General features: G+C 45.0%; 3 protein-coding genes across 5 annotated transcripts; 1 reads left to right on the forward strand and 2 right to left on the reverse strand.

Annotated features, from left to right (window-relative positions):
• Positions 1 to 1,662: 1,662 nt before the first annotated feature.
• Positions 1,663 to 4,495, forward strand: LOC120654607 (guanine nucleotide-binding protein subunit gamma 2-like). Its single transcript, XM_039932184.1, has 4 exons — positions 1,663 to 2,305; positions 3,733 to 3,785; positions 3,881 to 3,925; positions 4,033 to 4,495. The coding sequence occupies exons 1-4, from the start codon at positions 2,060 to 2,062 to the stop codon at positions 4,133 to 4,135; spliced, it is 447 nt and encodes a 148-aa protein (XP_039788118.1). The 5' UTR covers positions 1,663 to 2,059; the 3' UTR covers positions 4,136 to 4,495.
• A 950-nt stretch (positions 4,496 to 5,445) lies between these two features.
• On the reverse strand, positions 5,446 to 6,305 carry LOC120654303 (wiskott-Aldrich syndrome protein homolog 1-like). Its single transcript, XM_039931806.1, has 2 exons — positions 6,286 to 6,305; positions 5,446 to 6,178 (listed from the first exon to the last, which is right to left on the reverse strand). The coding sequence occupies exons 1-2, from the start codon at positions 6,303 to 6,305 to the stop codon at positions 5,446 to 5,448; spliced, it is 753 nt and encodes a 250-aa protein (XP_039787740.1).
• A 247-nt stretch (positions 6,306 to 6,552) lies between these two features.
• Positions 6,553 to 16,833, reverse strand: LOC120654608 (ATP-dependent DNA helicase Q-like 4A). 3 transcript variants are annotated; one of them, XM_039932187.1, is made up of 25 exons: positions 16,594 to 16,833; positions 15,784 to 16,011; positions 15,645 to 15,702; positions 14,802 to 15,206; positions 14,481 to 14,651; positions 14,264 to 14,394; positions 13,794 to 14,166; positions 13,581 to 13,712; positions 13,128 to 13,214; positions 12,942 to 13,036; positions 11,947 to 12,067; positions 11,724 to 11,875; positions 11,516 to 11,651; positions 9,978 to 10,101; positions 9,832 to 9,902; positions 9,689 to 9,757; positions 9,475 to 9,594; positions 9,231 to 9,389; positions 9,057 to 9,137; positions 8,781 to 8,945; positions 8,602 to 8,657; positions 7,702 to 7,801; positions 7,514 to 7,608; positions 7,365 to 7,442; positions 6,553 to 7,240 (listed from the first exon to the last, which is right to left on the reverse strand). In XM_039932187.1, the coding sequence occupies exons 2-25, from the start codon at positions 15,945 to 15,947 to the stop codon at positions 6,787 to 6,789; spliced, it is 3,597 nt and encodes a 1,198-aa protein (XP_039788121.1). In that variant the 5' UTR covers positions 15,948 to 16,011; positions 16,594 to 16,833; the 3' UTR covers positions 6,553 to 6,786. The 3 variants fall into 3 exon arrangements, with proteins under 3 accessions (XP_039788121.1, XP_039788120.1, XP_039788119.1); XM_039932186.1 differs by having other exon boundaries at positions 12,915 to 13,036; positions 15,784 to 15,970; positions 16,594 to 16,832; XM_039932185.1 differs by having other exon boundaries at positions 12,915 to 13,036; positions 16,594 to 16,832.
• Between the last annotated feature and the right edge of the window lie 3,575 nt (positions 16,834 to 20,408).

The following is a 20,408-nucleotide window of genomic DNA, read 5'->3' on the forward strand; positions in this document are numbered from 1 at the left end:
TCGACGTCGAGGAAGCCGCGCCTGCCTGCCAGGCCGCCGCGCAGGGGAAAGGGAAGGAGCAGGGGGCCGCCGGCCGCGGCCTGCGAAGGCGAACCGGCGGTGAGGAGGCCTCCAAATCTCCGCGGCGAGGAGGGGGCCACGCTCGCCGAAGGGGAGGAGGGGGCCACGCTTGCCCGCCAGGCCGCCGCGCAAGGGGAAGGGAGGAAGCAGGGGCGTTGTGGCGGCGGCGTGGTGCCCTCCTTCGCCGATTCGAGCTCAGCTCGGCGACTCCTTCGGAGGTGAGCAGGGGGGCGCTCGCCGGAGGTGAAGCAGGGGGCCGCCGGTCCTCCTCCTGGACACTGCCGCCAACACATGCCTGCTGCTGCTTCTGCACGTTGCTTCTGCCCGAGCTCGCCCACCGTCGTGCCCGTGCCCGCGCCCACGACCGTCCCCGAGCTCGCCCGCCGCCGCGGCCAACGCTCGTCGGCCCGCGCTCCGACGAACCAGGCCAGAGATGGGAGCTCATCCCCGGCGCCGCTGCTCACCAGGCGCGCAGCTTCCTCCTCGTCAAATGCATAGCAGGAGAGAGACTTCATTTTTACCTCTCCTCTCTCCTCACAATGCAAAATGCCTACTCTTTTGCCTGTTCTGTTGGAGCTCCATTCGGCAATGAACAGTGCCGCAGCGGAGACATATATGCGTTTGCATATCATTGTTGGAGTCGGTCTGAGATGTGTAAAAGAAACGTGGTCACCGGACATCTCGTCTACGGTAGTGCTGTTTGGCTGAGATTTACGGTGAATTTTGGTGATTTTTAGATAAAGTGTGTGTTTTCAGAGAACTGAATTGCAGACATTTTAACCAGGAATTGTCAGTAGTATTATTCAAAACACAGTCAGATTACGTATGGTTCTGCGTGTCCCATTTTGTTCAAGGCCAATTGGGTGCAGGAAAAAAAAAAGAAAAATAAGGACACGAACCAAATATAATCACTATAACATCGACTATTAAACATTTTCATCTCGAAAACACGGAGCTATAACTGGGCAGCCATAACCGAAGCTGGCAACCCTTTTTGTTCAGCTGTTCAAATTAGTCAAGCAACCAATATGGCACGTCTTAAAAGAGCACTCCCCAGGAATATAGCACAATACCCTTGTGCCATTGCAACACTTGTGCCGTCGATGCATCACGATCTCAACAGGGGCGGAGCTAGAAATTTATTTTTTTTCATTATTAGAGATAGCCAACCATACTAATTTATATAAAAATTTAATTAAAATTCAAATTTTCAATATAAATTTGGGAGCCATAGTGGCCAGGCGCCTGCCCGCCACCCCCGTCTACGCCCCCTGGATCTCAATGTACACAACCACCGGAAAGAGAGAGTTGAAAAATCTTGCAGGTACAAGCCTGAACTCGACTGATCTTCCAGGTAGCCATCCACGTGCATCCACTGCTACAACTAAACAGGCCCCAAGTACCCATCCACGAGGGAATCGACAAGAACTGACGGACCCCGCCGCGGCTCCATCTGCTGCTGCCAGTGGCAGGTGCCGTAACAAATCCATTGACCGTTGACCGGTCAAAGCACCAGCTCCAGCAGCTAGGGTCGGGGCCCCCTTCCTTCCCCGCACCGCACCATTCTTTTACCCGCGTGCCGTGGTACGGGCAGGTTCTTCACCTGGTGGTGGTTGGCGGGCCGCGGGCGCTGCTCCTCCACCCCGCCTTTGACTGCCCCACCCCGCTCGTCGGCCCCCCACCGATTCCTTCGCTTCGCTGCTGCCTGTGCCATTGACCCGCCCACCGGCCGCCGCCGCCGCCGCTCCCCCCTTACCTGGTTGGCTGGTTGCTTGGTTGAGGAGATAGCGGCACCCACCCACTCCCCCGGCCCCCCGCTCCATAGCATATTCCTATCTGGTGGTGGTGAGTGGTGGCCTCCGCGCGCGGGCAGATCCCGCTTCGCTGGCGTCTGCCACCGCGGGGTCCCACCGTAGCGGCGGCGGAGGAGGAGGGGCGAGAGGCGGCGACCAGCAGCAGCAGGTAGCGAGCTGTGTCGGCAGGCCTGGCGGCCTCCGGGATGAGGGGGGAGGCCAACGGCGGGGAGGGCCGCCGCCCGCGGGGCGAGGACCCGGACCACGAGGACGAGGAGGGGGCGCCGCCTCAGAGGCAGCAGCAGCAGCAGCCGCAGAGGCCCGCCGCGCGGCCGCCCTCCGGCCCGCAGCAACCGCCGCCGCCGGCGATGACGAGGAACGTCGGGTACGTCGGCAAGCACCGCCTCTCCGCCGCCATCGCCCGCCTCGACCAGGAGCTCCAGTCCCTCCAGGTCTGCGCTATTCTCCTCGCTGAACCAACCAACCAACCACCGCGGCCCTCCTCCTCGTCTCGAGAGTCAGCAGGCCCCGACCTGCTGCCGGCGTTCCTTCAGCAAGCGTGTGATCCAGATCTTGCCTGGTGCAAGCAAGCAAGCTACCCGATTTTTCGCATCCAATTTATAGCCCAAATTGTGCATTACTCATCTTGGAGTATTGCCCTAGGATTAGTAAGTTATGCTTGCTGCCTCCATATAGAAACTTGTTTCTTACCGTCTCGTGCTGTCTAGTGCTCGAGTAGAAATGGAGGACCCAGACACTATTACCTATAATAACAAGCCAATCATGAACACAGCATGACGAATTGCACTTCACAAACAACAGCACAGCTAGCGGCAGGGTTGTAGTGTTTGTGCTTTAACCATTTATAGCTCGATTTGCATGTACCGTGACAGACAATCTTGAGCTTGGAACAAAATAGGGTCCTGCTCTTGCACGGTAACTCTTAACGGAAAGGAGGAAACACTTCAACAAAATGCTGTCCTTACTCGTCCTTTGCACCTTTTTCCTGTTACTCTGTCTAATCAACCAAGCCTTTTCTTCTAAGTGGAGGATCTTCTGGAACTTGTTGATGCGGCTTCTTTTTTTAGAGGAACGCCTTTTCCCATTCAGTTCTTTGGTCTATCTATTTATGCAAAGGTTAACTCAATCTTTTCAGTACCTGGCATTATTCCAGGAATAGACTGGATTTGTCTGCAAAAGATGAGCAGAATACTAATCTCAAAATTTTGACAGTTCTGTTAATGAACTGTTAGCTTTCGATATTTGCATCATACTTATTTATTATTAAAATCGTACATTTTCTGCCCCATGCATTAACATTAGGGAACTATGTGTGACTTACTTTTGTATCAACTGGTTGTGCTTCTTGTTGGTACAATTGTATAGCTAGAGCTTTGAAATTCAGATCCCACAGAACTGACCGGTGTTGTTGGTACATGGATTTTTTAGAGAAAAGTACATTGAATATTTTTATGACTTGGTACAGATGAGATTACACAGAATAAGTAATTTGAGCTTTGTTCATGTTGCCCTTTCAGTCTTTTACAAGACCAAAAAAAGCTTTATTTCATATTTTAAAAAGGATTCAAGATCGCATAAGCTGCTGCTTCTATTTTGTTTATGTCTAAGCCCCTCTGGTTACTACCAGGTTCATTTGGGAGGTTAGGCTAACCCTTCAGAAACCAGAACTGGTAACTGGTACATATATCCTACTGAGTTTGCCTATAGAATGATTTCTTTTTACGACTACTTTGAAACAGCAATTTATTTGGGGACAAATTTCTACCAATGTTTTTTATGAATCGAGGAAATGTTGTTCTGCTGTGACTTAATACAGCATGGTCTACTCTGACAACACTCAGTGTGCGTATTCATGCAGGACGAATTGAATGAGCTTGAAACCATGGAACCTGCATCCACTGCGTGCCAGGAGTAAGTGAATTTGAGATTAACATTTGTTTTCCATCACATTATGTGCTGTTTTTTTCCCCAACTGTTGACTTGTATCGTCCTTATCAATAAACCAGTGTGATCACAAGTACAGAAGGGAAACCTGACCCGCTTCTTCCTATGTAAGTACTGATCCTATGCTACTCTTCTTCTTTCAACTATAGCTCACCATGCAAAATCCTTGTACAAAATAAGCACGTGAGGAACTATGATTTCGGCATCTTTACAGCACCAGTGGTCCGGAGAACTCTTCTTGGGACAGATGGTTTCAGCGGGTTCGCAGCTCCCGCAGCAACAAATGGTGGGCATCAAGAGGCTCTGAGTTCTTCTAGCTCCTGCAAAGCTGAAAGCATCCACATCAGTTGTGTGCAGATTAATCATCACTGAGTGTGTTGACAAACAGAATTACGCGGCCTTCCATTGCAGACTGGCTCTCAGAGCACCTGATAGTTTTTGGAGAAAATTATTATCAGAGCACCTGATAGTATGTAGTAATCCCTAACGAGACTGAACATCGATGTGTCCACAACCTGATTCTTGTTCGCCAGAGAGCGAAGATCATTTTCCCATGGTTCTGACTCGCTCTGTCAGATTCTGATGGTCATGTAATGTTGCTGTTCTTTTTTCCTTTTTGCAAACATGAAGATCCACAATGTCATAGGAAGTTATCAGAAAGAGCACCAGATTTCACATTGTGTTGTGCTTTAGAGGCAGGAACGGATCTCAATCTAACTTAGAGTATGTCCAAAATGGCTAACAACCTCCTAGCCGAGTTGGTTAGGGGGCTCAGGAGCACCTCCTCAGGTCCTGGGTTCGACTCCCTGTGGGAGCGAAGTTCGGACTGGGGTTAACGCCTCCCAGTGTCAGGTTCGGGGGGTTTTCTCGGTCTATGTGAGGTCTTCTTCTTAAATGTAATGCCGCGGGGGCAGCTTGCCCCCGCACGTTGAGTTTTTTTTAGTATGTCCAAATGAATTAGTAAATAAACATCCACATACAATCCAAAACCAATACAAAGGCCATAATTTCATATTCAAATGTTTTAAATCAAAAGAATAGTCCAATAGTTGTAGAAATTTAGTACTCCAAATTCTAGCACTACATTCATGCCATAATATTTAATATTTAAAAAAATAGAAAAAACAGCCCTACATGATTTAGGCAATAGTCCTCATGTCTTGTTCTATGTTTTCCCCCTCTATTTATAGTAGTGTGCATGCTTGTTCTGCTCCACATTGCAAGGTTTATCTACATTGGTCGTTTTCTCCGTCTCTTATATCTCACCGTCAAGAACATTTGGGCATAAGATTGCCATTACACCGTCAAGAGAAATCTAGCAATTCCTATCCACATTTCTTTTGAAGTTGTTACTCTTTTTATTTTTATTTTCCAAATAATACAACCTCATTGGTCGTTTCATAGTCAGTATGATTTTGTGCATGATGTGTATGTCACCTCATATCATATCAGTATGACGTTTTTTACGATGTGTAAGAGAGAAAGGAGAGAAGTAATCAAGTAATTGTTTCGCGAAGTAACTACCGCACTGCAACTATCGCCATGCTATCCGGAAAGTAAGGTTGTGTTTGGTTGGAGGGTCCAATTGGGTTGGGACGGGTTCGACCCAGTTGGACCCGTGTTTGGTTTAAGGTTCATGCGGGTTGGGTTCAGCCCCAAAGAGGTATATGCCGCGTAGATGCGGGTCGGAGTGGTCCGCCCAAATCGAGCGGACCACCCCGACCCACTTCGACGGCGTCGGGCGTCCGTCTCGCTGGGGGCGAGGCCGCGCGGGGCGAGCCGGCGAGGAGCAGTGGGCGAGCGGCGAGCCGGCGAGGCCGCGCGGGGCGAGGAGCAGGGGCGGGGCCGGGGGCGAGCACCGAGCGGGTGGCACCGGCGAGCTCGGGGCAGAGGGAGGAGCGGCGGCCCGAGCCGAGCAGCGGGACGGCGAGCAAAGCGGGAGGAGCACCGCCGAGCCGAGCAGCGGCGCGGCCGCGGCGGCCCGAGCCGAGCAGCGGGACGGCGAGCAGAGCGGGAGGAGCACCGCCGAGCCGAGCAGCGGCGCGGCCGCGGCGGCCCGAGCCGAGCAGCGGGACGGCGAGCAGAGTGGGAGGAGCACCGGCGAGCCGAGCAGCGGCGCGGCCGCGGCGGCCCGAGCCGAGCGGCGGCCGTCGAGCACGGCGCAGAGGCGGGCGTGGCGGCCGGCCGCGTGGAGGTCGGCGAGCCACGGGCAGCACGCGCGCGTGGGGAAGAAGAAGGGGCGGGGCGGAGGCAGACCCGGGGCGCCGGCAGGGCAGTGCGGACCTCCGGGCGCCACCAAGGGCGGGGCGGGGCGGAGGCAGAGCCGGGAGCCCGCGGTGGCGGTGGCCCGTCTCGCGGAGCTCGTGGAGCGGCGGCAGCGAGTTGGAGGAAGAAGATAAGGTGCAGAGGAAAAAAAGAAAAAACAATAGAGGATGACACGTGGGGTCCATATGTTACTGTTGCTAACGGAGTTAAATGTAGATCCATTCCATCTCTATGAATCCCTCCAACCAAACAAAAAACTGGGTTCGACCCAACCCTCCAACCAAACACCAATTGGGTTCAACCCAACTCTAAAATCTGGGTTGGACCCAACCCGTCTCCAATCCAAACACATGCTAGGAGAACTCCTGATTGTGCTCTCGTACTTCCTTGGACAGTTGGACGCTACACTCTCAGCTGCATTGCTACTGCTATAACTACAGTGAGCTACTAAGCTCCCATGCACCAGACATGAAACCAAGTGCCGAAGTACAAGGCATAGTTCCTGTATACCACTAGTTTACACTCACTGCAGTGGCACATACATTTTTACAGGGCTTCCAATCGATTACAGAAAGCTGTTTATACTACTAGCTTGCTACATGTGCTCGATGAAGCTATGTGGAATTCAGAGATTGCAAATGTGCAAGATCCTAACAAGTGGCCTGGTCGACCATCCTACATTCCTACTGGTACCCTACAATGCTTACTTCACGTATCCAAACTCTTGGAATAAGTTAGAAGGGGGAACGCTGCTGCTCTTGGCTTTGGCCGGCGCCCACTTCGGCAGAACCCTGCCAGAAGCCACAGGTTTCTGGACGCTGTACAGCTCGTCGTCCAAGTCCAACACCTCAACTCCATCCAGATCAGCGTCCATACAGCGGGCGCCATGGACCATGCTCGCGGCGTCGGATACCCCCTGCTTCGTGCTCCGTGTCTTTGCCGGGCGCTTCTTGGACTGAACCGAGCGGTCTTCAAAGTCATCCTCGCCGTTGCTTCCCGCATAGCTGGCGGTGAAGCCTCTTGGCTTCTTGGCTGCCTCGGTGTGCTCGTTGCTACCAATGCCACTGCCACTGCTGTTTCGCCTTGGATTTGGGTGTTTGCTAAGGAAGTCCTCGATGGTTGCCAGCACACGGTCCCCGTACTTCTTGACCTTTGCCCTGAATGGAAGCATGTAAAACATTGATGTAGTTCTTGCTCTACGTTTGACAAGTGCGTAAAAATTGCTTTCAAAACCAAAAGATAGTAGGTTAACATTAGAAAATGGAAGAGTAAATGCATTACTTGCCAATGCCGTTTATCTCCAAAAGCTCTTCTTTTGTCCTTGGTACTCGGATGCTCATTTCCTTCAGGGTGTCCTTTCTAAAAATGGAAAGGTAACCATGTCAGAAATCAGTGACTGCGGACATAGTAGGCTGTAACAAACAACTTACTTGAATATGTGGTACGCATGGTACCCTTCATTACACTCATCCATTATCTGTTCCCTAAGGGTAACTAAAGCATCGAAGAGCATCGATGCAAGATTCTGCAATGAATGAAAATACATATCAGTATAAATAAAAACATATAAAAATTCAACACCATACATCTGCACCGATCCGGACGTTCATGTCTTTACCTCGTCAACTTCGCTTTGTTGATGAGCAGTCTTATTGATTTGTGGAAATGATGACACATCAAGTTTTCCCATCTTGGAGGCCTTATCAGGTGCAGGGAACCTGCAAGATAACATTTGTAGGATACATGATCAATTGTAAGAAAGTTTGAACTTTGGAAATTCGACACCACAGCAAATGGAGTGAGAAAAAATGAAAAAAAAATGCTAGGCAGGACAACCTAAATAGGCTGGTACCAACTCCTAGGAATTTATAGACAGTAAACAGCCGGTCCACAGAACTATAAATCACTGATTTGAGGGCAATTGTAACAGTAACCAAAAAATTGCAAGCTGGTCTCAAAGAATCTAAACCAAGCAGGATTTAAAACTAAAGGCTGATCTTGGATTTCTTCCGGTAGTGAAATGCCGCTACCAGTTTAAAGCAGTATCTCTAAAATATAGCAAAGTCAATTTTTATCACACTTGTAAGACACCCAATGTTAACAGTTGACCTCAAATATATATTTCAAATGTGAAGGTAACATACAGTGACGAACCCTAAACCACTCTTTTACATACACTCACATTAATAAATGTTACGGCCCATATATCATCTAGGCCCATATACTGGCTATATATATGTCCATCTGGACTAATGGAGATTATCCCTTGACAACAGTCATCAAAGGTAACAATAAACGTATATAATCAGAAAAGCATATCCTACTTTTCATTAAAGAAAAGATGGCATATGAGAAACAGATGTATGACCAAATAAAGTCAGAAAAGAACTAAAGGAGATCATTCTCAAGAAAGCAAGATGTGTCCATCAACTCAAAGAGAGAAAAATAAGTTCAGAATATGTGACACCTTCAATTATATTGCAATTAAGTTGGATAGTTGTAAAGGAAGAAAACTAACTTCAGGACAATGCTGTGTTTGCCAGAGCGAAGTTCACTAGCTTTCAGTTGATTAGCCTGCTTAACCAAGATCAGGAAAATGTATGTGTTAGACCCAAGTCTGCTATTAAGGTTGCAAAAGAAATAAACTGTAGCATTTATTATTTAAAAATAAACCAAGGCATGTCAAGTTATTTTCACCTTTAGGACAGATGATATTGATCCGTATATGTTGCCACTCCTTTTCACATCCTCAATAAGTATTCCCTCAGTTACTAAATGTCGCATTATCCTTGCCGCCTCACCTTTGGCTAGATGCTTCCCAGCTCCATGAAGAGGTAAAGCATCATGCCGCAGCTTCTTGACCTATGGGTAGTGGGATTTTTAAAATTTGAGTTGAGTTACCTTTAGCCTAACAAGACTGCACTAAAAAGGCATCGGAACATAATAATCTTGATTAGTTGTCTAAACACATACATTTTGGCTCACAGATCCTCTGTAAACTTCAAGAATGTGAGAAGATGAATTTGACTGTCCTGTCATTGTGACAAGCTCAACCTAAAGAAGCAACAAAAGAAGACTGGAGGTTAATGTACATAGACAGAGGTGCGTGCATAAGTTTGGAAGGAAGGGGCACATGTGTCCACTTACTAATTGCCTAGCAATATTGGTGACATCTTTCTCGACCCATTCCAACTCTTTCAAGCAGTTATCACAGGTTTTTCCACAAAGTGAAGGATCAAACCTCTCTCCAAAATGGATCAGTTGAAGTAGACGCCTGCAGTCCACATCATTTTCGCAGTAACTGACCTGTCGAAAGATATGGTGGCATACTTATCATGGTTTCCATACTTCATAGCAACTAACAAAAGCGTGCATATAGATTTTTAGATACCATGCGTAAGAGATTCTCCTTGTGTGTCTTAAGTGCTTGCTCATGTGAATTCGAATAGCCTCCACGTGGTACTACTGTTTGCTCTGCAACTCCTTGAGTAAGCATGTACCTGACCCGAATCTAAATATTTTTTGCAAGAGATTATATGTTTGTGATACAGTACAAAGATAGTGATAAAGCTACCAACAAGGTATTAAGGTACCAGCAGACTTACATAATCAGAATACTGGTAATATAGCACACAAGAGGAAGGTTGTCCATCTCTACCAGCACGTCCACACTCCTAACAGAATGCTCAACCATCAGACGGGTTAACTTTACAGTTCCATGTTGGGAAACTTAAGTTATGAGATATACCTGATGATATCCTTCGATTGACTTGGGCAGGGAATGATGAATAACAAAGCGAACATCAGGTTTATTGATACCTACAGTTTGTACCATTAGCATGGGACACCCATCAATAGATGTGATACAAAAAGATGTTTGAAAGATCAAGTTACCCATTCCAAATGCAACTGTAGCGCAGATTATGTTGATTCTATCCTTACTCCATTGCTTCTGTACATGTGTTCTATCCACGGGATCCATGCTACCATGGTAGTGTGATACATTGTGCCCATATTCCTGACAAAGGGAAGTTGGGAACGTTTAAAATTTCTAACCGGAAAGGTCAATTATCTACATAACCCATTCAAATTCAGGAGATTAATACTAGAGTAGGCCAAAGTTCCATTAGCTGATTAAATATAATATGCCGTTTAGAATGTGCCGTGCCAACCAGCAACCAATGTTGGACAAAATGGTTACATCAACTTAACCTTGTGAAAAAAAGCAGAAAAAGTAATCAAACTGGCAGCAAATCCAAGACACATCCTGAACCGGATACTTATGAAACCCACTATATACCCGACTGACTTGCTTATCATTTGGTATACAACAACAACAACATAGCCTTTTGTCACAAGCGAGTTGAGGTAGGCTAAAGATGAAACCCAAAAGACACAAAGGTCACGGTTCAGACACGTTGATAGCTAGTCTCCAAGCGCTCCTATCTAAAACTACCTCCTCAGAGATATCACAATCTTTAAGGTCTCTCTTAACCGACTCGTCCCAAGTCAGTTTAGGTCTACCTCTACCCCTCTTTACCTTATCGACACGCTTTAGCACCCCACTACGCACCAGCGCCTCCGGAGGCCTCCGTTGGACATGTCCAAACCATCTCAACCGATGTTGGGTAAGTTTCTCATCAATTGGTGTCATCCCTACCCTTTCCCAAATAACTTCGTTCCAGACTCTATCCCTCCTTGTGTGCCCGCAAAACCACCGCAACATCCGCATCTCTGCTACACTCAGTTGCTGGACATGTCGACTTTTTGTAGGCCAACATTCAGCACCGTATAACATCGCCGGGCGAATCGCTGTCCTATAGAACTTACCTTTTAGCTTTTGTGGCACCCTCCTGTCACAGAGGACACCAGAAGCTTGACGCCATTTCAACCAGCCAGCTGAGATTCTATGCCTAACATCTTCATCAATGTCGCCATCCTTTTGTAGCATCGATCCTAAATACCGAAAAGTGTCCTTCTGGGCCACCACTTGCTTATCATTTGGTACAAATTTCTATTTTTGGCAGCACCAAGCGGAGATGTGAGTATCAACACCAACTCAACGGACAATGGCTGCATCTATACTTTACAATCTTCCCAAATAAATAGCTAATTTTCAATGCATGTGCACTGGTTTATGAACTAGCTACAGATTGCTGATGACATTTGCCCAGCACACTGACATATGTTGCTTATATAGTTATAATACCAGATACCAACTACAGCCAATGAGCAAATCTTCAACAAAGATGGGACACGATTGGAAAAAAAAACTAACATGTGCAACCATGAATAATTCTTTTGTAAATGTCAGAATAGGCATAAACAGTCAAACAGATGACTGCTACTCCAGGGAGCAAAGTTAAGGAATAAAATATTCATATGAAGTAGGAAGCTTAGACAGTTTATAGTTTCAACTTTCAAGAAATAACCCTCAGTTTTTCTGCCACTTTTTCACAATCCATTCTTGAAAGGCAATATATGATGCCGCATTCTTTAAAATGATTTGTGCGGATAAAGTTATCAATGTCCTCGAGGCATTTCTTTGTCTTGGGCCTTAAGAAGTACCTGCAATGCCCAACTTAAAACTAAGATGGTCTGCTACAATAGAACTTGCAACAATACCTTACATGTACTTGCCTTAGATTTGGACGATTAAAACTTTGTCTGAAAACAATGCAGTTTGCAAGGCCTAAAGCTTGCACAACATCTTCCTTAACCCTAGCAGTTGCTGTTGCAGTCAAGGCCAGGACTGGTGTCTTGGGGAAATGTTGTTTTAGAACACCCAAGTTCTGACAGATAGCAAAAGCTACATCAAGAAGTCTTCTTTTTAACATAAACATCTCTCGTAAGATTAAAATACCTTGTAATCAGGTCGGAAATCATGACCCCACTGGCTTACACAATGAGCTTCATCAATAACAATTCTAGAGAGGTGTCCTTGTGAATATAAATTGTTCAATAGTCTCGACAGAGTATCACTCCTGTATCCAAAACAATGCTAACTAATTATATGAATATATTCATAGAACACATGTATATGACACTTCTACATAAGAAGTGATTCATGTAGAAAAATGCCTTCATAAATATACATTTTCCAACAGTCATGACAACACATTGCTACTGTAACTTAAAGAACATGTCTTTTACATAAAAAAAAAGGTGTTACACTGACAAATTGAAGAAAGAAGATATATCCATGGGACTAATGCAGCATGTCAGTAAAAAAGGACCGCAACTAGTTTTGACCTGGAACAAAAGTCACTGCTGGATAACTTAAGCACCCAGAAACAACAAATTTTATGAATCTCGTGTTTGTGAGTATATTGCAATTTTAAAACAGTAATCAAGAAATGATGTAGCTTAATTCAAATATAACTGGTTTCTTCATATGTGCAACTAACTGATGGATAAGTCTTTGCTGGTTAGTCAGCATTGTACCTCTGCAGCATCTCTTTGCTGCAGCACATGGTCCTTGAGGGACAGTCTGTACTGGTGATCTGGTGGTCTTTGTGGGGCTGCAGCATCTTTCCTTACTGCAGCACGTAGTGGTCTTGCTGCCCCTAGGACAGCATCTTAGAGGACAGCATATTTGACTGGTTAGTTTTAGCTTTTAGACTAGCATCTTAGACTAGTTTGGCATGTGCCTTGGCTGCCTGCACCTGGCTGCCTATAAATATGTACCCACCTCTCCCGTGGAGAGCATGGCATTGTGAGTGTGAATGAAGAAAAACCCAGAAAACTTCCCCAACTTGAGTGTCATCCTCTCAGCTCAATGAGAGTGAAAATTGAGCTGCTAACACTAACAATGTGCACCATTCCGCTTACTTAGCTATTTTCTCTGGAGTGACGTACAACAACTTGTAGTGGCATAACATTAAGTCCCTTAAGATCTCTTGCTGTTCAGACCATTCGACGCTGGCACTCAGATAGGTTGCAGGAATATTTGCCTGCTCCAGAGTCCAGAGTCCAGACAAAAGATGAACAATCAGAAAAGCATCAAGAAATATATATATATAAGGAGATGGAATGGTTCATTACCTGTGACAAGTGCATGATCTGGTCTTCTATGAGTGAGACTAGAGGGCAAACTACTAAGGTTAAGCCCTCACTAATAAGTGCTGGAAGCTGCATATCAATAGATGAGCGTCAATGCCGGTTGCAGATATACAATGCAGTGATTGTCAAAGGAACAAATGTAACAGATAAACGGATTAAACAATCAAATTAGAATAAACAGCCAAGTCTGCAGGAACATTTATCACTTAACATCTCCCACTGGATAAAAGTATTTTCAAAATTATGTTTTCTTGCACATTAACAAATAAACCTGAAGATCAGTTTGACCAGCCTACCAAGAGATGCTAACAATCTTATCTCTAATCCTAACCATATCTCTTGCTATACATAAGGACGGCTGCTACATAAGGAGGACTGAATGTTCAAGCATGAAACAAGAACAGGAATGGATAAAGAAAATGCTTTCTAGATTACCTGATATGTCAAACTTTTCCCACCACCAGTTGGCATCAAAACAAAAACATCATTCCCGCTCATTGTGGCATTGATTATTTCTCGCTGGTTTGGACGGAAAGAACGGTTTCCAAACTTATTTCTGTTCTTGGCCTGAGTATGCACTAAAAGTTAATCATCTTCATAGATCAGTGAAGGTATAAATAATTAACAGATGATTTTGAAGAAAATAACCTCAAGTTCCTTTGTCCATGGGAAATTTGTACTGCTCCATTTTTTATCATCAGAACCTTCAGTGTAATTAATATCGATAACCTTTGGGGTATATTCTCTCCATACAGAATTCAATGGCGTGCTTAGATTATCTGAACAGGAATATGGGGCAGGAGAATAGCATAAATCACTATTGCCAGGTCCATTTCTGATGTAAACCTGAGATTGGAACCTATTGCTATCCATTGTAAAAGTGCTTCCTGGGGTCATAGGGGGAACATGCCCCTGTATAGCTGTTGTGGATGACATAGAGTGTGATCTCTGTCTCTCTTCATCTTGGCCTGACCTCATCATATACTCCTCAAGTAGCTGAATCTGTTTCTTAAGTTGCAATCTGCAAAGTATAACAGTAGCATGTATCCGCATTACTGTGGCAAAGCAGAGGTGCCTACTTAAAAATAATATTGATTGAGTAGGCTGGAGAACCGAACCGTTTTTTACGAAGCTCTTCGGAACGTGGAAGATTGAGTTCACCATCATCGTCAAGTAGTTCATTGGCTACTGCAGTCAGCTCATCCTTCATCTCCTGCAAATGAACCATTGCCTCTGGGCAAAATGCTAGCTGCAAAAGGTAGTAAATAATGAGATAACATGCTGAAATAGATCCTAAGTACAGAACAAAGATGGTGACTTATGTACTTGGCCAACCTTGCACTGATGGTTACATAGTTCAGAGAGTTCTTGTGGTAAATTAGTTTCGTCCACGCCATTGAAGGTACACTTGTTTCCTGGTGGAGTTGAAATGTTATGGGATGTAGATCCTCTGGGTGTACTTGTTGCTTGATAATGTTCCATAACTATACGGTCCACGTCAATACTCTGAAAGATAAAATCGACAGTTGAAGAAAACACAAAACAATTTTAAAAACATTATCCATTTTTGGCCTTGCAACCTGGTACATTAATATAATTATTGGAACATTGGTTGCAGTTAATGAAATATTAGATTCATGAGATAAAAGAACCAACCGCCATAATATCATCATCATTCATGGCATCTAAGGTATAGTCAGTGCGCATGCTATCAGCAACAGAAGCAGGCTGGTGTAGTTCAGCATGAGTTCTTAGAAAATTGTACTGATTTGTTGCTCTCATTATATCTGCCTGCACCACATGGTTGCTCTGGTAAGTCCTTGTAGAGGAGTCAATGCCAGCAGGTTGATGGCTGCGATTGTTCTCCACGCGACCACTTTCACTGGGTTGGTGTGTGCTTTCCTGAGAGAGCATCCTATTTCCTGGCATTTTGTTAATGTTATATGTGCCTCCTCCATAAGTGGGAGCATGACCCCTATCACAGTCTTTCACTTTTGCAGATAAACCAGGTCTTAAATAGCTCTTGCAGGCAACCTGAGTGTTGCATAGAGAACGCCAGGCCTGTGATGAAAAATAATTGCAGAAGTAAACAAAGTGTGTTGAGCACTGCAAACAGTTCCAGTTAGACTGATGATCTTTGGATAAAAAAAGTAATGACTGTGAGTAAAGAGAAGGTAGACATTGAATTTCCAGTTCGGGTGTAACTAGTACTGGTGATTACGTAACATGTTACATTGCCAATGAACACCAAGTTTATTCCATCAATCCTGTTCTGTTCTTAGGAGTTGTGATAACCCAACCATCAATAGCTTTTACTATCAGGAAGAAAATTCAGCAGATATGTGGTTTTACAGACATCTGACTCCTGATGTAAAGTTACCTAAAATAAAATCTATAAGTTGCAATGGTAAGTGATCATGTGAATGTATGCTATACTTAATCATAACAAATATTAGTAACATCAAACATTCATATCATGTTAGCCAGCATTAGCCATACTTTTTCGATCCACGGAACTTGAAGACGCTCTGGGCCTTGAATTTTACACGCAGAAGACCTGAAAAGTAGGAAAAAAAATGGTTTCTTTCTGATTTGGCAAAGTCTGTAACCAATTTGCTTTGCAAAAATTAGGGCATACCTTAGAGAAAGCATTCCCTCGCGATTTGCATCTGGATTAGGCCTTTGAGTTGGCAAAGAGAACAGAAAACTTGAACTCAGAAAGTCATCTTTGCTAGAGGAGCCCTCGATAGCATTTGCATGCTGTGGCCAGTTGACCCTTGGCAGCTTGTTATTGGCTTGCATTGGCGCTCATAAGAGCACAAGGCCTGATTCGTGCATTCGAGCAGAGATGTCCAAGCATTAAGTGCTAAACATAAGGTACGGTCACAATTAGAGCAGATAACAAAGTGCTAAACATAAGGTGCGGTCAGCATTAGAGCAGATAACACACAAGCTAAGTCAGTTTGACAGTCCAGTCGACCACAGCACACCAAGAGTGGAACGAATCCAGCAGTTGAAGGCGCTAGTTGGTCAATTCACGTTTATCGGATGCCCAAATGAGCCCAAGTAGGATCAGCGTGCTGCCACAGCGTCAGAACACGCAAATTTTGTGCAGCAGCATAATGGCTCGCCGGAGCTGCATCGATGATAGGCACAGAGGCCTCCCTCAGACTTCCCCACTAGGCCGGTAGGAACTAACCCCTGATCAGAATCCGCAGACCCCACACCCAAAACAGTGAGGACCCCAGGCGATTCAGCGAGATTGCCTGAGGCGGCATTCCGCCGAACACCTTGTCCTCACACACCGCCCCGCCCACCAACGCAGGACCTCCTCGAGGTCCCCCCACCCCCTTCCCCAGCGAGACGCTAAACTCGCACCACGCGCACACCCTAGCCAGACGGGATAAAAAAAACACAAAAAAATCCGCGAAGAATCAAAATCACATACACTGATGCGCGAGCGTCACCGGATCGAAGCCTCCGGAATCACCTGCGGGCCGCAGCGGCTGCCAGCGGAAGCGGCGGCGGAGAGAGAAGGTCAGAAGGCGATGGGAAATCTGAGGCGCGTGCCAACGGGCGGCGTGGGCTTTCCGCGGAAATGGTTGCGGCTGAAATGGGGGCAGGGGATGGGCGCCGCGCGGGATACGGCACGCGGGTCGAAATTGAAAACCTCCCCGTGGAGGGAAACAAATCGGGCCGCCGGTTAATCCAAATCACAGCAACCACAATATTTGCCATAAGATAGTCCATAGATTTAAAATATTTACTATCAAATAGCTGGGACATTGTGAGACTAATCTATAAAATAGTCCATAACAAAAAGTACCCATAAATTTATGGACTACAACAACAATATAGCTTTTTTCCCAAGCTTATGGACTGCCCATAAAAATTAAAAATTATTACTTTTTTTTACTCCTTTCTCTCTCTTTCATGAATATGCAGCACAGGCTTGTAAAGAAAACTTTTTTTATCTCATATGGAGCCCACTTTATAGACTAGTTGTTGGTTGAAACATTATGAGAATAGCAATAGTTATAGTCTATTGACGCAAAAGCTGTTTATATAGACTACTTAGTGTATATGGTTGATCAGCCCTGCTGCCGTCCGATGGGCACAAAGATTCGCGGCGTGACGTGGGCGCCAACGGATAGAAATGTCAAATGAGCGTGGCGGCGGGTCCGTTTGTTTGTTTTTTTTAACATTTCCTCCTTTCTATTTGGGCATACGAGCCTGTTTAGTTCCCAAAAATTTTCACATACTATGTTTGATTATTAATTTAGAATATTAAATATGGATAACTGACAAAACTCATTCCATAACACCCGGATGAAATCGGGAGACGAATCTAATGAATCTAATTATGTAATGATTAGACAATGTTGTGCTACAGTAATCAACCTCTAATGACAGATTAATTAGCCTTAATAGATTCGCCTTGTGATTTCCCGTCCATCCGTGTAATTAATTTTATAATTAATCTATATTTACTACTTCTAATTAATGGTCAAACAGCCCAAAAAAATTTTACCCCAAAAATTTTTGGTAACTAAACGGCCCCACAGCTGCCCTGCCTAGGCCCGCCCGGAAACAGACATCACGGTCATATCAGGTTCCTGCTGGGCCGATCTAGGAGATGGGCTCTGATGTTTCCGGGCCTTGACGCCTCTCCTAAAAAGACCTCCCATAAGGATATTTTGTGACCGAGCTTCACTAGTTCATTCTTCTAGTTTATTTTAGCACAGGTTTATAAAACAGCTTTACACTACAATATCTTAATTTGAATAAAAATGATAAAGCTGAAGCTAAAATAATCCATACCAAACAGGCTCTGTGTTTGATGTTCCGCAAAGGTGTCACCAACTGAATACAGTTCTACAATGATACTCCTCGAATGTTTCGCCCTATGGTAGATGGTTTGAACCCTGTCGACGTTTTAGAATTTCTGGAGCTGCTCAAAAGGATAATACTACGTCTAGCATTGTCCAATAACCAGTGTCAGCTTCAGAGGATGGTTCCAGAAATATATGCAGAGCATAGCACTCAACATGAGATCAGTTTTTCCCCCATTTTATTAGGTACAGTACAGTGCCGAAGCACATTATCAGATTCTTATTTTAGTGTTCCAAAACTGAGGCCGCGTTTGGTTTTGGTGTGAAAAGAATTTGGTGAAACTTTTCGCAGCTTTGACCACTAATTAGAGGTATTAAATGAAGTCTAATTATAAAATCATCTCCGTAATCATGATACTGTAGCACTTATTGTATCTAATGAGACATTTGATCGTACGATTATAGAATGATTAGAGCATGATTACTGTAGTAATACTATATGTAATCATGGACTAATTAGGTTCATTATATTCGACTTGCAAATTTACACCCATATGTAAAAAAAATTTGCAAATAGACTTCGTTTAATACGCCATGCATGCAAGATTCCTTTGAAAAAAATTTCACCAAAAGTAACCAAACGCAAATTTACAACCACGAACGCATGAAAACCTGCCCGTGAGTTCCTGAATCCATCCGTCGTCTCTGCGGTCCGCTCCATTGCATTCGCGAGCTCCGGCGCGCCCACTGCGGCACGCTGCTCGTCACAAGTCGTCAGCGTGACGCACATGAAGCGTCACCGGCACGACGACAGTCACTCGCTTCTGCTGTGCTCTGCTTTGCTCCCCATGGTCTGCGCTAGCACCACTGCTCCTCCGCTCCACGCTTCCACCAAACCCATGCCACTTTTTTTTTTACTCTGATCGAATTAATACCGTGGGTGCTTAATGCCAACGGCTAAGGCCCTGTTTAGTTCCCTTCAAAATTCCAAAACTTTACAAGATTCCCCATCACATCGAATATTTTAACGCATGCATGAAGTATTAAATGTAGCTAAATAAAATAACTAATTACACAGTTAGATTGTAATTTGCGAGACGAATCTTTTGAGCCTAGTTAACCCATGACGGGACAATAATTATCAAATACAAACGAAAGTGCTACAGTGTTTTACAACCAAATCTTTACGCAACTAAACAAGGCCTAATTCAGCTGCCGCTCTTCGTCCAAAAGAGGAGAGTGCCGGCGGAGGAGCTGCCAGCCTGCTGTGTCAATTGGGAGAGCTCAGACATGGGCATTGACTAGCAATTGCTCTCAGAAGTAACGGCTACTGAACCTGACATGGGCATTGACTAGCGGCTGCAGAAACATATTGTTACCTTTTTCATAAAATAAAGCCATGTTTAGTTCTTAAAATTTTTCAAAATTCTCCATCGCATCAAATTTTTGGACACATACATGAAGCATTAAATATAATTTTAAAAAATAATCAATTGCATAGTTTAGCTGTAAATGATGAGATGAATCTTTTGAGCCTAATTAGTCTATAATTGGATACTAATTACCAAATAAAAACGAAAGTGCTACAGTAGCAGAATCCAAAAAAATTCGTGAACTAAACACGCCCTAAAAAAGAAACAAATTGTTGTGCTCTGCAGATAGTCAGTCAGCGTGTGCCGTCACCTGCCGGTGCTCTTCTATAGCGTTGCAGTAGAGAGAACTCAATGAGGCCGTGTTTGGTTAGGGCTGAAAAAAATTCGCGAATATTTTTTGTACCTTTAACCACTAATTTAGAGTATTAAATAAAATCTAATTACAAAATCATCCACAGAATCTTTGGTAAATTCGCAGACCAATTTAATGAGGCATTTGACCGCACGATTAATTATCGTCATTATATTCGTCTCGAAAAGTTACACTCATCCGTAAAAAAATTTCGCAAATAAACTTTGTTTAGTACTCCATACATATATTTGTTTTTTTGTGAAAAAATATTTCGTGGTGTCAACCAAACACGGCCGAGAACGAACGGCACAGCCCGGCCAGACGCGATAGATCGATCACTCGTCGCCCGTGTATTTTTTTCCCGTCCTGTTTACCGCGCAGGATGTTCACTGGAACCGGTATCAAAGTTGTCGCTGAATCAGAACGCGATTCTGCCCTGCTTTCCGAAGTGAGGCCTGGCGGCATCAAGACTGGCCGATGAGCATGATACGAGCAAGGTTGTTGAGGCTCAGCTTCGGGGTGCCATCAATTCCTTCGCAGAGTTCCGGATCTGAACCCCCCGCTCCCAAACCAAACCCACATCTTGGCACGGAGGACAGGACACCGTGCGTGTGCCATAGCCCGTGGGGTAATGAATTCCGAATTCCAGGTGTCCTGCAACACACCTTGAGACCAGATGGTCGCAGAACAAAGGGCATGATAGCCT

The sequence above is a fragment of the Panicum virgatum genome, chromosome 1N (assembly GCF_016808335.1).
Source record: "Panicum virgatum strain AP13 chromosome 1N, P.virgatum_v5, whole genome shotgun sequence".
Taxonomy (NCBI): Eukaryota; Viridiplantae; Streptophyta; class Magnoliopsida; order Poales; family Poaceae; genus Panicum; species Panicum virgatum.

What these genes read in the sequence shown, in the direction of transcription:
- LOC120654607 (XM_039932184.1), top strand. Translation starts at nt 2,060, where the DNA reads ATGAGGGGGGAGGCCAACGGCGGGGAGGGCCGCCGCCCGCGGGGCGAG. An exon ending in AGGAGCTCCAGTCCCTCCAG is followed by an intron (nt 2,306 to 3,732) that starts GTCTGCGCTATT and finishes GTATTCATGCAG; the next exon opens with GACGAATTGAATGAGCTTGA. An exon ending in GCATCCACTGCGTGCCAGGA is followed by an intron (nt 3,786 to 3,880) that starts GTAAGTGAATTT and finishes TCAATAAACCAG; the next exon opens with TGTGATCACAAGTACAGAAG.
- LOC120654303 (XM_039931806.1), bottom strand. Translation starts at nt 6,305, where the DNA reads ATGGATCTACATTTAACTCC. An exon ending in ATGGATCTACATTTAACTCC is followed by an intron (nt 6,179 to 6,285) that starts GTTAGCAACAGT and finishes CCGCTCCACGAG; the next exon opens with CTCCGCGAGACGGGCCACCG.
- LOC120654608 (XM_039932186.1), bottom strand. Translation starts at nt 15,947, where the DNA reads ATGCAAGCCAATAACAAGCTGCCAAGGGTCAACTGGCCACAGCATGCA. An exon ending in CATGGACAAAGGAACTTGAG is followed by an intron (nt 13,713 to 13,793) that starts GTTATTTTCTTC and finishes GTGCATACTCAG; the next exon opens with GCCAAGAACAGAAATAAGTT. An exon ending in GAGATAAACGGCATTGGCAA is followed by an intron (nt 7,241 to 7,364) that starts GTAATGCATTTA and finishes GCTTCCATTCAG; the next exon opens with GGCAAAGGTCAAGAAGTACG.